The 13,255-nt window shown below is 37.2% G+C and overlaps 1 protein-coding gene across 1 annotated transcript; it reads right to left on the reverse strand.

Moving 5' to 3' along the window:
- Positions 1 to 2,980: 2,980 nt before the first annotated feature.
- Positions 2,981 to 8,235, reverse strand: LOC123540059 (uncharacterized). Its single transcript, XM_053526165.1, has 3 exons — positions 8,050 to 8,235; positions 4,626 to 5,141; positions 2,981 to 3,859 (listed from the first exon to the last, which is right to left on the reverse strand). Exons 1-3 carry the CDS (start codon positions 8,167 to 8,169, stop codon positions 3,719 to 3,721), a joined length of 777 nt encoding a protein of 258 aa, XP_053382140.1. The 5' UTR covers positions 8,170 to 8,235; the 3' UTR covers positions 2,981 to 3,718.
- Positions 8,236 to 13,255: the final 5,020 nt, after the last annotated feature.

Below are 13,255 nucleotides of genomic sequence, written 5' to 3' on the forward strand. Positions count from 1 at the left end.
TATGTAATGGCTGACAGTTATCCTAACCAGTGTTCCTGGATTCTGTACCAGTACAAATCTGTTTTCTGCCAGTAACTTCAAACTTCCCCACATAAATCAGAGGTTGAAGACTAATGATTTCAGACACAATGTTGTTTATCAAATAGTCACGGTGAACAAACGTCCCGCCCGAGGATCAAACTCACGACCCCGCGATCCGTAGACCGAAACTTTACCTACTGAGCTCAGCGGGCGGGCTACCAACTATGTTAATCTATGAACGCGGTGAAATTTGCTTAATAATTTCTTTTTTTCTATTATTTTTTTTCAATTATTGATGTTAATGAGGAAATATGATCTACTGTACTGCGATTAAGCCTAAGGCGTAAAAAATTGTTTGTTTCCGGTATCCCGACCAACCCTAAATTTTTTGCCCGACCCTAAATGTTTTTATGGCTTTGGAGAATAGTTTTTTTTTTTCAAGTTTTTAACAAAAAGTTGCAAAACTGCACTTTTTATGCAATAAACATGTCCAGTGATGTTAGAAATCAACTTACTGATGCCCTGAAGGCATTACCCTCTTATTTGCAATCATTTTTTGACACAAAAATAATTTCAAAAAGTCCCCCTTAATAAAACAAGAGGATCAAGATGGTCCTGAATCGCTCACCTGTTCCCACATGACCCAGTTTTGAGTATGACGTCGTTTTTTCTATTATTTGATAAAGTGACCTAGTTTATGAGCTCATGTGATTCAGTTTTGAACTTAACCTAGATATCATCAAGATAAAAATTCTGATCAATTTTCATGAAAATCCATTGAAAAATATGGCCTCTAGGGAGGTCAAAAGATTTTTAAAATTTTGGACCTACATGTACTGACCTAGTTTTTGACCACAGTTGACCCAGTTTCAAACCTGACCTAGATATCATCAAGATGAACATTCAGACCAACTTTCATACAGATCCCATGAAAAGTATGACCTCTAGAGAGGTAACAAGGTTTTTTTCATTATTTGACCTACTGACCTAGTATTTGAAGGCACGTGACCCAGTTTCAAATCTGACCTAAATATCATCAAGGTAAACATTCTGACCAATTTTCATGAAGATCCAATTAAGGATATGACCTCTAGAGAGGTCACAAGGTTTTTTTATTTTAAGACCTACTGACCTAGTTTTTGATCGCAGTTGACCCCATTTCAAACCTGACCTATATATCATTAAGATAAACATTCAGACCAACTTTCATACAGATCCCATAAAAAATATGACCTCTAGAGAGGTCACAAGGTTTTTTTCATTATTTGACCTACTGACCTACTTTTTAAAGACACGTAACGCACTTTCGAGTTTGACCTAGATATCATCAAGATGAACTTTCTGACCAATTTTTATGAAGATCCATTCACAATTATGGCCTCTAGAGAGGTCACAATGTTTTTCTATTTTTAGACCTGCTGAGCTAGTTTTTGACCGCACGTGACCCAGTTTCGAATTTTACCTAGATACCATCAAGGTGAACATTCAGACCAACATTGATTCATACAGATCCCATGAAAAATATGGCCTTCGGAGAGGTCACAAGGTTTTTTCTATTATTTGACCTACTGACCTAGTTTTTAAAGCCACGTAACCCAGTTTCGGACTTGACCTAGATATCATCAAGGTAAACATCCTGACCAATTTTCATCAAGGTTTTTTGAAATATATGACCTCTAGAAAGGTCAAATGGTTTTTCTATTTTTAGACCTACAGACATAGTTTTTGACCGCACGTGACCCAGTGTCAAACTTGTCCTGGATATCATCAAGGTGAACAATCTGACCAACTTTCATAAAGATCCCATGAAAAATGTGACCTATAGAGTGGTCACAAGCAAAAGTTTACGCACGCACGAACGGACGGACAGACGACGGACGCTGCGCGATCACAAAAGCTCACCTTGTCACTTAGTGACAGGTGAGCTAAAAAAAATCCCCCCAGAAAAGTTTTCCGACCTACCTACCCTAATTTTTTGAGCATGTTACCGGATACAAAGAATTTTTTTAGGCCTAAAACCATTTTGTTCCATCAACCAATTTTTCATTACACTCTAACTATAGCGAAACTCTTTGGTTTAACACTGAACAGTATAATTTATACATTGTAGATGCCAAATTAATACGACGGCAGCACATCGGATTTCTAGGGGCGGTCGTAGAGGATTTATGGATTGGATTTATAATGCCTTTACCCCTACCAGTTGCAACTTTGCCAGTTGTAAAACAAATGTTGAAAATAATATGTAAAAATGAGATTAAGGAACAAGCCTAAGAATCGACTGAGGTATCTGCCACTCAACAATACGACGTAATACACGATAAGCTATACAACAAGGTGACGTGACACACGATATGCCACACGAAAACATTATGTGACACAAGATATCACGCGAAAATGCAACGTGACACATGATATGCCACACGAAAACATTATGTGACACAAGATATATCACGCGAAAATGCAACGTGACACATGATATGCCACACAACAGTTCGACAAGACACGATACGACACACGACAATGCGACATGACACACGATATGCCACACAACAATGCGACGTGACACCCGAAATGCCACGCGACAATGCAACGTGACACAAGGTACGGCGCGCGACAATGCAACATGGCAAACGACATGCCACACTACAATGCGACATGACACACGATATGCCATACAACAATGCAACGTGACACACTAAATGCCACATGACAATGCGACGTGACATACGATATGTAACACAACAATGCGACGCGATACACGACAGTACAACCCGACACTTGATATTTACAGCGACATTTCATGACAAAGGCGCGACATATGACAGTGCAACAATGCGACATTCCCGCATACAATTTCGTACAAATTTAGTATGTCACGTCGCAATATCGACTATTGAAACGAGTTTCGTGTTGAATTTTCATATGCCGTGTCGAGTGTCAAAATGTCTTAAATGTAGCATCACTTTTCATATGTTTCGGTGGAACTAAGATAGTTCTTGAAAAAAAATGTACCAGATATACATGTTTAAAAAAATCTAAGGCCGTACACACCACAATGCTATAATGGAAGTCTGTTGGAAAACACTTTGTGGTCTCTAACCTACAGGGTACTTTCGACACCATGGAAGCAAACTTTGACCGAATTATTGCTTCTTACTTCTGTCCAAATACAATAGTTCTATTCTTCGGTTCCTCGTACCCTTTCTCGATAGAAAAGTGTTTTCTTTCATTATACTACGTTTCAGTATATACTTATAGCATTCTGTTGAAAACTGCATGCTCAAATCGCTGTCTTGATAAAATATGGAGCAAGAATTTCATATCCCGAAAAGAGATATAACTGAAAGATGCGAACAGGAGTAAATTCAGAGGGCTGTATTGAATCAAGCGTACTTAGTCTAATGTTGCATAAAAGCTAACAACACTTTTCCTTTTTCTGTTGTAAAGATATAGCTCATTACGTTAATATGTCTCTGACACTGTATTTTAAAAAAAAAGATATTAAAATAATATCATCAGTTTGCATAACTTACTACACAGAATTAATTTAAATGTTCATCAATCTGAAACACCTGTTGATCAACATCAGTCTAACTGATATTGCTTTCTTCCTGTTTTTCTACGGAAAGTAGATGGTTCAACTCGATTAAAGAAAACAAATATAAATTCAACAAACCGATAGGACTTTCACACTTTAATAATACAAATAATATAATGATATAAAATGTTTTTTAAATGTTGAGTAAAGGTAAGAATTACCTGCTCTCATTCTTTCATAATTAGACTGCAGTGCCCTTTCACGAGAACTTGACTTCATTAAATCGTCTGCTGCTGCCTATATCAGAGAAATTTAACAACGTAAATGCTTGTATTTATCTTTTTTCCACGATCAAGCGCTTATATAAATCAAGTCAGTGTTGTTTTTTTTAATTTGGTGAATTCATATTAAACAAAATGCTCAATAGTATCACGACAGTTAATACAACTATAGGTTTCTGCAGTTACTTAAAACTGACTTTGAAAAAAAAATAACAAAAATTTCAAGGGTCAATAAGTAAAAGGTCAATTTCGTAGTCACATTGAGACTGAAAACGGTTCCTAATTGAGAACTGATTAAGGCGTCAAACTTTATAGGATGATTCCATGTAAACAGTAAAAGCACATTGTTATTATAAAGATCAAAGGTCAAGGTCACTGTAACACTGAGACTGAAAAAGGTTTGACCATTGCTTAGCTGCTTAACCTAATTGACGATGCGACACAAAACAATTAAAGATAAAATAGGCCTTACAAAAATTTGTTACAATTGGAGGACGATCCTTCTTCAATTTTTACAAATATAGTTTTATGTCTGTATTTCATCTGTGTTGATATTTTATATTTAATATCATTTAAACAATCTAATTAATCAATTATGTTGAACTTTTCAATAACTGCTAAGACCTTTTATATGTTTTTGGTATAAATACCTTGCATTCCCGACAAGACATAAAACCCTCGAAACATGAGTATCAACCAAGTCTAATGACTCAGTCTTTATTAATTTTTCTCGAGATCAATATTTTTCATATAACTGTATCAAGAATACAATATAATTTTACCTTAGTAATATCATCATTACGCTTGGCCTCGATCTGAATCTGAGCTGACTGTTTTCTTTCCAGCTGATTAAGTATATCTTCTCCTTTACGCTCTAAATGCTTTTCAATTTCTTTCCCTTTTTGATTTAGTTTCCCTTTTGATTCCAATTCTACCATTCTCAAATTATCTTTGATTTCCATCTCTTTTTTATCCATAGCCTCTGTAGATTCAATTTCCTTCATCCTAATCGCTTCCTTGATTTCTTTCTCTCTCTTCTCTAGTTTTCCTTTTAAGTCGATTTCTGTCTTTCTCAAATCATCTTTCATATCTACCCTTTCCTGTGCGAGTTCATCTTTAATAGTTGAACCTATCTCCTTTATCTGTGTTTTACTTTCATCAGTTTTAACTCCAATTTCATTCGATGCGTCAACTATTCTCTGTTCAAGATTCTTTTCCTTCTCTTCGATTGCATCCATTGCAATACGACGGACTTCCAATTCATCTGTAGTTGTTATTACAAACTTTTCCTGCTTTAGCTGTAAATTAAATAAATCATCTGGAACAATATATCTTTATTATAGCACTCAGCTACAATGATACTTAACAAGACAGTCTGAAAAACCACTTAATTCCAAGCCACTGTGATGGATAGTAAAATGGTAAAACTTTGACCTTGACCTTGAACTGGCATAGCTGCTGACTCATGAATTCTGCACATCACCTTGATGAGGAGATCAATATTGACCCAAGTTACATGAAAATCTATTAAAGAGATTTAAGAGATAGAGAGCTCAAACTTTTGACATTGAGTTGTGATTTGACCTTGAGTTGACAAGGCTGACTCATGACTTCTTGATTAGGTGATCATTTGACCGAAGTTTGATTTAGGAGATACAGAGTGTACACAAAATGAAAGGCTTAAACATTTAATCCTAGATTGCGACCTTGACCTTGAGCCGGCATGGCTGACTCATAAGTTCTGTACATCGTCTTGATAAGGTGATCCTTTGACCCAAGTTTTACAAAATTCCTTCAAGCGTTAAGGAGATATAGAGTGGACACGAAATGGAAGGCTATAACCTTTGACCTCGAGTTATGACCTTGATCTTTAGCCGGCATGGCTGAATTATATGTTCTGCATATCGTCTTGTACAGGTGATCATTTGACCCAGGTTTAGGAGACACAGAGCAGAAACAAAATGGAAGGCTTACACCTTTGTCCCTGAGTTGTGACCTTGACCTTAAGCCAACATGGCTGACTCATAGGTTCTACATATATCATTGATGAGGTCATCATTTTATCTAAGTTTGATGAAAATCCTTCATGGGGTTTAGGAGATACAGAGCGGACACATAATGGAAGGTTAAAAAAATTACCCTAAATTGTGACCTTGACCTTGAGCCGGCATGGCTGACTTACAAGTTCTGCACATCGTCTTGATGAGGTTATCATTTGACCCAAGTTTTATTTAATTCCTTCAAGGAGTATAGGAGTTATAGAGCGGACATAAAATGGCCAACACATTTGACCTTGAGTTGTGACCTTAACCTTGAGCCGGAATGGCTGACTCATAAATTCTGCACATCGTCTTGATAAGGTGATGATTTGAACAAAGTTACATGAAAATCCTTCAATGGGTTTAGGAGATATAGAGAGGACACAAAAGTGTTACGGACGGACGAAGGACGGACGGACAGAGACCCCCTAGAACCCCTATCACTCGTGGCGGAGAACTAAAAATAGCTGAAATTAGCGCGAAATTTAAAACAACAAAAGTATATATGCATGCGGAAAGAATATTATATACTTAGTCTAAATAACATATTCATTATACAAGAGGGCCATAATGGCCCTATATCGCTCACCTGTTATCATTGCACTTAAGGACAAGAAGCTATTTATAGTAACATAAAAGGGAAGTAATTAAAAAAAATATTGCAAGTGAACAAAAGAAGGATCTGCCAAATAAAAACAGGAGAACCGCAATGCAAGGCAAATGCAGAGCAATATACACACAAAAAAGGTCATATGACCTTTGACCCCTAAGTGTGACCTTGACCTTGAAGTGAGTCATCCAAAACATGCGCTCTGCACGTCGTTTCGATAAGGTGAACATTTGTGTCAGGTTTCTTGGAAATCCTTCAAGGGGTTCAAGAGTTACAGAGCAGAAGGGAAATTGCTAACCAACAGACAGACGGATAGACGGACACTGAGGCAATAACATAATATGTCCCTTCGGGCATTTAAATAGGAATCAAGATTTTGTGGTGATAAAAGTTGTGTGCAAGTTTGGTTAAAATCAAATCATAAATGAAACTGCTATTGTACAGACAAGGTCAAAATAGCTAACTTCGGCCCTTTCAGGGGCCATAACTCTGGAACCCATTATGATTACGGGATCTGGCCGGTTCAAGAAAGGAACCAAGCTCTTATGGTGACACAAGTTTTGTGAAAGTTTGATTAAATTCAAATCATAAATGAAGCTGCTATTGTGCAGACAAGGTCAAAATAGCTAATTCTGGCCTTATCAGGGGCCACAACTCTGGAACCTGTAATGGAATCTGGCCAGTTCAAGAAAGGCATTGAGATCTTATGGTGATACAAGTTGTGTGCAAATTTGGTTAAAATCAAATCATAAATGAAGCTGCTATTGTGCAGACAAGGTCAAAATAGCCAACTATGGCCTTTTCAGGGGCCATAGCTCTGGAACCCATTATGGGATCTGCCTGGTTCAAGAAAGCAACCGAGATCTTATGGTGACACAAGTTTTGTGCAAGTTTGATTAAATTGAAATCATAAATGAAGCTGCTATTTTGCAGACTATGTCAAAATAGCTAATTCTGGCCCTTTCAGGGGCCATCACTCCGGAACCCATAAAGGCATCTGGCAAGTTCAAGAAAGGAACCAAGATCTTATGGTGATACAAGTTGTGTGCAAGTTTGGTAAAAATCAAATCATAAATTAACCTGCTATTGTGCAGACAAGGTCAAAATAGCTAATTTTGGCCCTTTCAGGGGCCATAATTCTGGAACCAATAAAGGAATCTAGCCAGTTCAAGAAAGAAACCAAGATCTTATGGTGATACAAGTTGTGTGCAAGTCTGGTTAAAATAAAATCATAAATGAGACCACTATCGTGCAGACAAGAAATTGTTGACGCACGCACGCACACAAATTTTGGCTGTTTAAGGGGCAATAACTCTAGAACCCATGATAGGATCTGGCCAGTTATCGAAAGGAACCGAGATATCATGCCAATACAAGTTTTGTACAAGTTTGATTAAAATTGCTTGCAAAATGTGGTCTCTATCATGTTCACAAAACATTGTGGACGGACGACAGACGAAGGGCGATCACAAAAGCTCACCCTGTCACTATGTGACAGGTGAGCTAAAAACTCCAGTTATTTGAACTCAGGAACTCAAGTTGCGTAGGGAATATTACCTCAAGCAGTTTCTTGGCCGCATTTTTAGATTCCTGTCTATCTTTGATTTCTTTATCATCTTGCAGCAGTTCTATCATATCATCTATATAATTTGCAATGTCTGTGTCCTCTACTTCCATATTGTTACAATGAAATATGGCGTTTCTGTGTTGAAGTACCTGCAATACATTAACAAATCAACAAGGCTTAGAAACATTATTTACACAAAACGTTTTCCATCACAAATGTTGAAGTCATGAACATTGCATTTAGTATGTGTATGTAAAACAGAACAGGACAGAACTGAACAAAAAGAAGACTTTACTAAGTCTAGCAGTAGTACATCGCCTATTATTCACGAAAAAAAAAAAACAGTACTAATTTACCAGTCATAAATGACCTCCATATCAAATGTGATCTTAGTAGAAAGCATTCTCTAGTCATTTACATTGGTGAAAGTTAGAAAACTGAAAATACTGAAGGTCCAAAATACGGAATTCCGTCATAATACGGAAAACTTTCACCCATGCATTTAGTAAAAAGTTCTACTGTTCTGGGTCAATATGACCTTGACTTTTGACTTACAAATCTCAAAATCATTAGGAGTTGTCTGCTCGTGATGATCAGCCGCAGTATAAAGTTTCGTGATCCTAGTACCAAGCGTTCTCAATTATTGTCAAACAAGAGCTGTCACTAATGGGGACAAATGCCCCCACAGCACCTTGACCTTTGACCTGGTGACCCCAAAGTCAGTAGGTGTGGTGTACTCAATAAGTACTATCAGCATGTGAAGTTTGAAGGTCCTGAGTGAAGTGGTTCGCATGTAAAGTGCCTTCATGCAAAAAGCTAACGTTGGCCCCTGTGACCTTGACCTTTGACCTGGTGACCCCAAAGTCAGTAGGGGTGGTGTACTCAGTAAGTACTATCAGCACGTGAAGTTTGAAGGTCCTGGGTGCAGTGGTTCGCGAGTAAAGTGCCTTCATGCAAAAAGTTAACGTTGGCCCCTGTGACCTTGACCTTTGACCTGGTGACCCCAAAGTCAGTAGGGGTGGTATACTCAATAAGTACTATCAGCACGTGAAGTTTGAAGGTCCTGGGTGCAGTGGTTCGCGAGTAAAGTGCCTTCATGCAAAAAGTTAACGTTGTGACGAACGAACGAACGAAAGAACGAACTAACGAACGAACGAACGAACGGACCGACAGTTGAAAACTAATATGCCTCCCTTCGGAGGCATAAAAATGGTTTTACCGGGTTACTGTGACCTTGACCTTTGACCTACTGACCTCAAAATCAAAAGAAGTCATCAGATGGTCATGATCAACCTTTCTATTAAGTTTTCTCCGGAAAAGGTTTAACTATTCCCGGTCACTTCGACCTTGGTTTTTAATCCACTAACCTCAACATAAAAAGGGGTCATTTGCTGGTCATGGCCAACCTCCCTATCAAGATCCTAGGCCCAAGTATTCTTGAGTTATCATCCGGACACAGATTAACTATTCCGTGTCACTGTACCCTTGACCTTTGACCCACTGACCTTAAAATCAATGGGTCACCACTGGTCATGATCCTTGATTCAATCGTTTTTGAGTTATCACCCGAAAACCGATTGGTGTGCGGACAGACCGACCAACCGACCGACATCTGCAAAACAATATACCCCTCCTTCTTCGTAGTGGGGAGAGGGCATTATAAAGAATATGATACAAAAAATCATTTTCAATGAGATAACTTTAACACTGTGGGTGGCTTTACGTCGGGCGTAAAAATTTCACGTGGGCGCAGCCAGAGTAAAATTATGTGGTGCGATGTTTAATCTCAGGAGTGCATAAAAGTATTCAAATACAGATTTACTCTAAATTATTTCGATTCTAACAGCACTGCAAGATGAAATATCATGAAAGTGTTGAGCCGTATATGTCACAGACCAAACATATATCACGAGTGAAAACTTCGACCGGAAAGATCACACGTGTGATTATGTGTGATATATGTGCGATATATTCGATCGAAAACAGTACACACTTATACGTATACGATGGACTTTCAGAGGCAAACTAAAACAAATATCTCACATGCAGAAATAGGCAAAAGAAAAAGAAATCTTCAACGAATACATCAAATTATCATAATTTAGAAAGAAGGTTATTTTTAAAACAATCAAATGTTAATGACACATCTCAGTTATGTCACATAGAATCTGCTAATGCTAGATTCACAAGGCCGACCAAGCTGATCGTTTCCAAATCATTGTTCAAGAACTGAACTATCCTGCTCGGGAGTGTGCTCGGGATGATCAGTCTTATTTCTTCAATTTGCATGTATGTTTGATCAATTAAAGATCGAAGGGTTCAGAAAGTTCTCGGCTGCGTTCGTGTGGCGGTCAGTTGGCTGTCGAGTTAACACTGACAAGACATTGGGGGATAGTCAGTAAGGCTAACAGTAAGAACAAAACCTATGCCCAAACAAGAGTGCCAGAAAGTCACAATATACGCCCTTCACATCAAATTTCTTTACACTAGCACCTGTATTTGCAAAAATGGATTTTTCATTTTCTGGTTAATTGCAATTCTTTTTTTTAAGTAAAAAAAACAAAACAACTCCTTACCACGTATACCTTAAGATATATATACAAAAAATGAAAATAACATCAAAGGGAAGTAATTCTAAAGAAGGGACATCCCTTACAGAAGCAAGCCTCTGTGGCGTACATGCTGCGTATTTGCTGTGTATATGCCGCGAACACAGTAGTACGGCAGAGGAGTACATTTTACATACACCGCATGCCGCGTACATGCCGCGTACTATTTCGAAGAGTACACAGCATGTACGCAGGAGGTCACTAGTACACTTCAAGTACGCAGCACAGACTCTGAAAATTTAAGGAGTACACTGCATGTACGCAGGAGGGACTTGTACAAGAAAATAGTACACTGCATGTACACCGCAGATACTTTGAAATTTGTGCAGTGCACTTCATATACGCGGGAAAGTCTTGTACAATTTCTTTTGGAATTTATACTTAGTTTTTTTTATAAGTTAAAGTCTGAAGTAAACTTCATATAAGCGGGAAGGACTTGTTCATTTTCTTTTGGTGTTTATACTTTGAATTTTTTTAGATAAAAGTCTGAAGTACACTTCATGCAGGAAGGATTTGTACATTATTTTTTTTTTGGAAGCAAGAACTTGATTTCCGAGTAACTTTTATCTTAATAGCATAGAATAGTTCAGATTATTCTGAACAATGAAAATTTGCCAAACTATTTGCAATGTTCATTTGTGAAGCTTACATCTACTACTGTTTGCAGATCAAATTGCCCTTTCCTCCTTTTTGAAATCGATTACTCTTTTACGTCACAAAAACCGTGAAGCTGAAGCTATTTTTGGAGCAATGCTGACAGGTTAACCCCGCCTCATTCATTCACTTTGTGGTGAAACTTTTTTCTTTATCTTGACGTCACACAAAGCGCGCGCTCTGACTCTATCTTTGAAGTATCGCCGTACTTGCATACATTGTAAAGTGCAATGAATAAGGAGATAATAGATAATCATATATATTGTTTCAAAAGTAGAATATAGAATATTTCAACTACGTTCACATAAAAACAGCGTTTTTTGTGTTATGACAATTATTATCGACGAAATTTCTAACCATGCAAAAGTATACATGGTTTTATAGAAAGGTAACATTGATCATTGAACCTTCAAGCTCCGCAACACTTATAGAAAATGTAATTGTTATATCCATAAAAACTGATTTACTTGATTTTCTTTTAATTTTATTTTTTGGTGGGGTTTACGTGTAAAACTATGTGAATTTATCTACTATTTATTTGAAGTCGTTTAAACACTATATCAGTTGTTAACGTACAGTCAGTTGATAAGCCTTCTGATAAGTCTTCGTTCATGGAAAGAACCAGTTATAGACTCACATAAGTCAAAATAATTCGGCGTTTAGTTTGTTTTATATTTGTGAAGGTCACTCTAAAAGGACCAAAATAATTGAGGATAAATCGCAGTACTTACAGTATTGGTTTTATCGCTTGCACACGCCGATGCTGATTTTATAAAATTTTATCATATTTTAGCTAGTTTTAACAGTTTTAACCAAAATTTGAAACAACTTTAACATGTTTTACATAGAACTGAAACAAAGGTAATAAAACAACTATAAGAAATCAAACAGTAAACATAGGAAGAAAATATCATTTACAGTAAAGTTAGGCAAGCATTTGTAAATAGATGTTAGGGACCTACGGTGGCATAAACAACATATAGAGCAGAGTAATGGATATAAGAAAGAAGTCACCATAGGAAAATCCAGTAGTGAAAACGTACAATAAACAAGCAGACGACGACAGGCAACCGAAAACAGGTAACCAGGTAAATTTTAGATAAGAATAATACCGCGAAATTTAGGTGTCCCGTACACAGGAAACGTGTGTGGAGCTTTTAATATCCAACAGATTTGCTTCAAACTTTCAACGTCGATAAAAGATAGATGTAGCTAGAATATTAGGGCATTTTCATTAAAATACAAACTTTAAACTAATCAAAATTACATAAAAACGGCCGATTTTTCATAAATTTACCGGTAAAATTTTATACAGCGCGATCGCAAATACACGGGTGGTAAACGCGCAATCCAATTCCCACTGGGAATACGCTTAAAATGGGTTGCGCGACTTCCGGTGCTGGTGTTGCGCATCAATATATACAAAATCGAGGTAGGTGGGTTTTTGTTTTTTTAAATAATGACACATTTACGAGTGTTTTCGAAAAAAACAAAATGCTATTCGACACAAAAATGAATAAAGATCATATGTTTAAAATACCAAGTTATTAATTTAAGAATTAGCCCTGCATGAAAACTCTGCTGGCTGGATCTGTCAAAAAAAGTTTGGAATCATGAAAAATGCAAATTTTCTAACTCTTGTGCCTTCTTTCTGAAAATGTGACGCTTCTAATGATCAAACACGTGTACAGTATACAGTGTATGACAGTCATGAATATTACATACACTTGAATGAAATGTTGCTTTGGGGAAAAGATTGGCAAAAAACAATCGGGAATGGGGTTGCGCCCCGGGAATGGAGTTGCGCGTATACATTATATACATTATGATGTATACGAGCAACTCCATTCCCGGTGCGCAACCCCATTCCCGATGATATTTTTGTCGATTATGTCCCCGTGAGCAGGATTTGAAGCAAATTATTTTGATATCC

This window comes from Mercenaria mercenaria, chromosome 16 (genome assembly GCF_021730395.1).
Source record: "Mercenaria mercenaria strain notata chromosome 16, MADL_Memer_1, whole genome shotgun sequence".
NCBI lineage: Eukaryota > Metazoa > Mollusca > Bivalvia > Venerida > Veneridae > Mercenaria > Mercenaria mercenaria.

Bases quoted from the DNA above. Each gene is read 5' to 3' on its own strand.
- LOC123540059 (XM_053526165.1), bottom strand. From the start codon at position 8,169: ATGGAAGTAGAGGACACAGACATTGCAAATTATATAGATGATATGATA. The intron at 5,142-8,049 runs GTAATATTCCCT...TTTAATTTACAG, and splicing joins CGGCCAAGAAACTGCTTGAG to CTAAAGCAGGAAAAGTTTGT. The intron at 3,860-4,625 runs GTAAAATTATAT...TCTCTGATATAG, and splicing joins GTAATGATGATATTACTAAG to GCAGCAGCAGACGATTTAAT.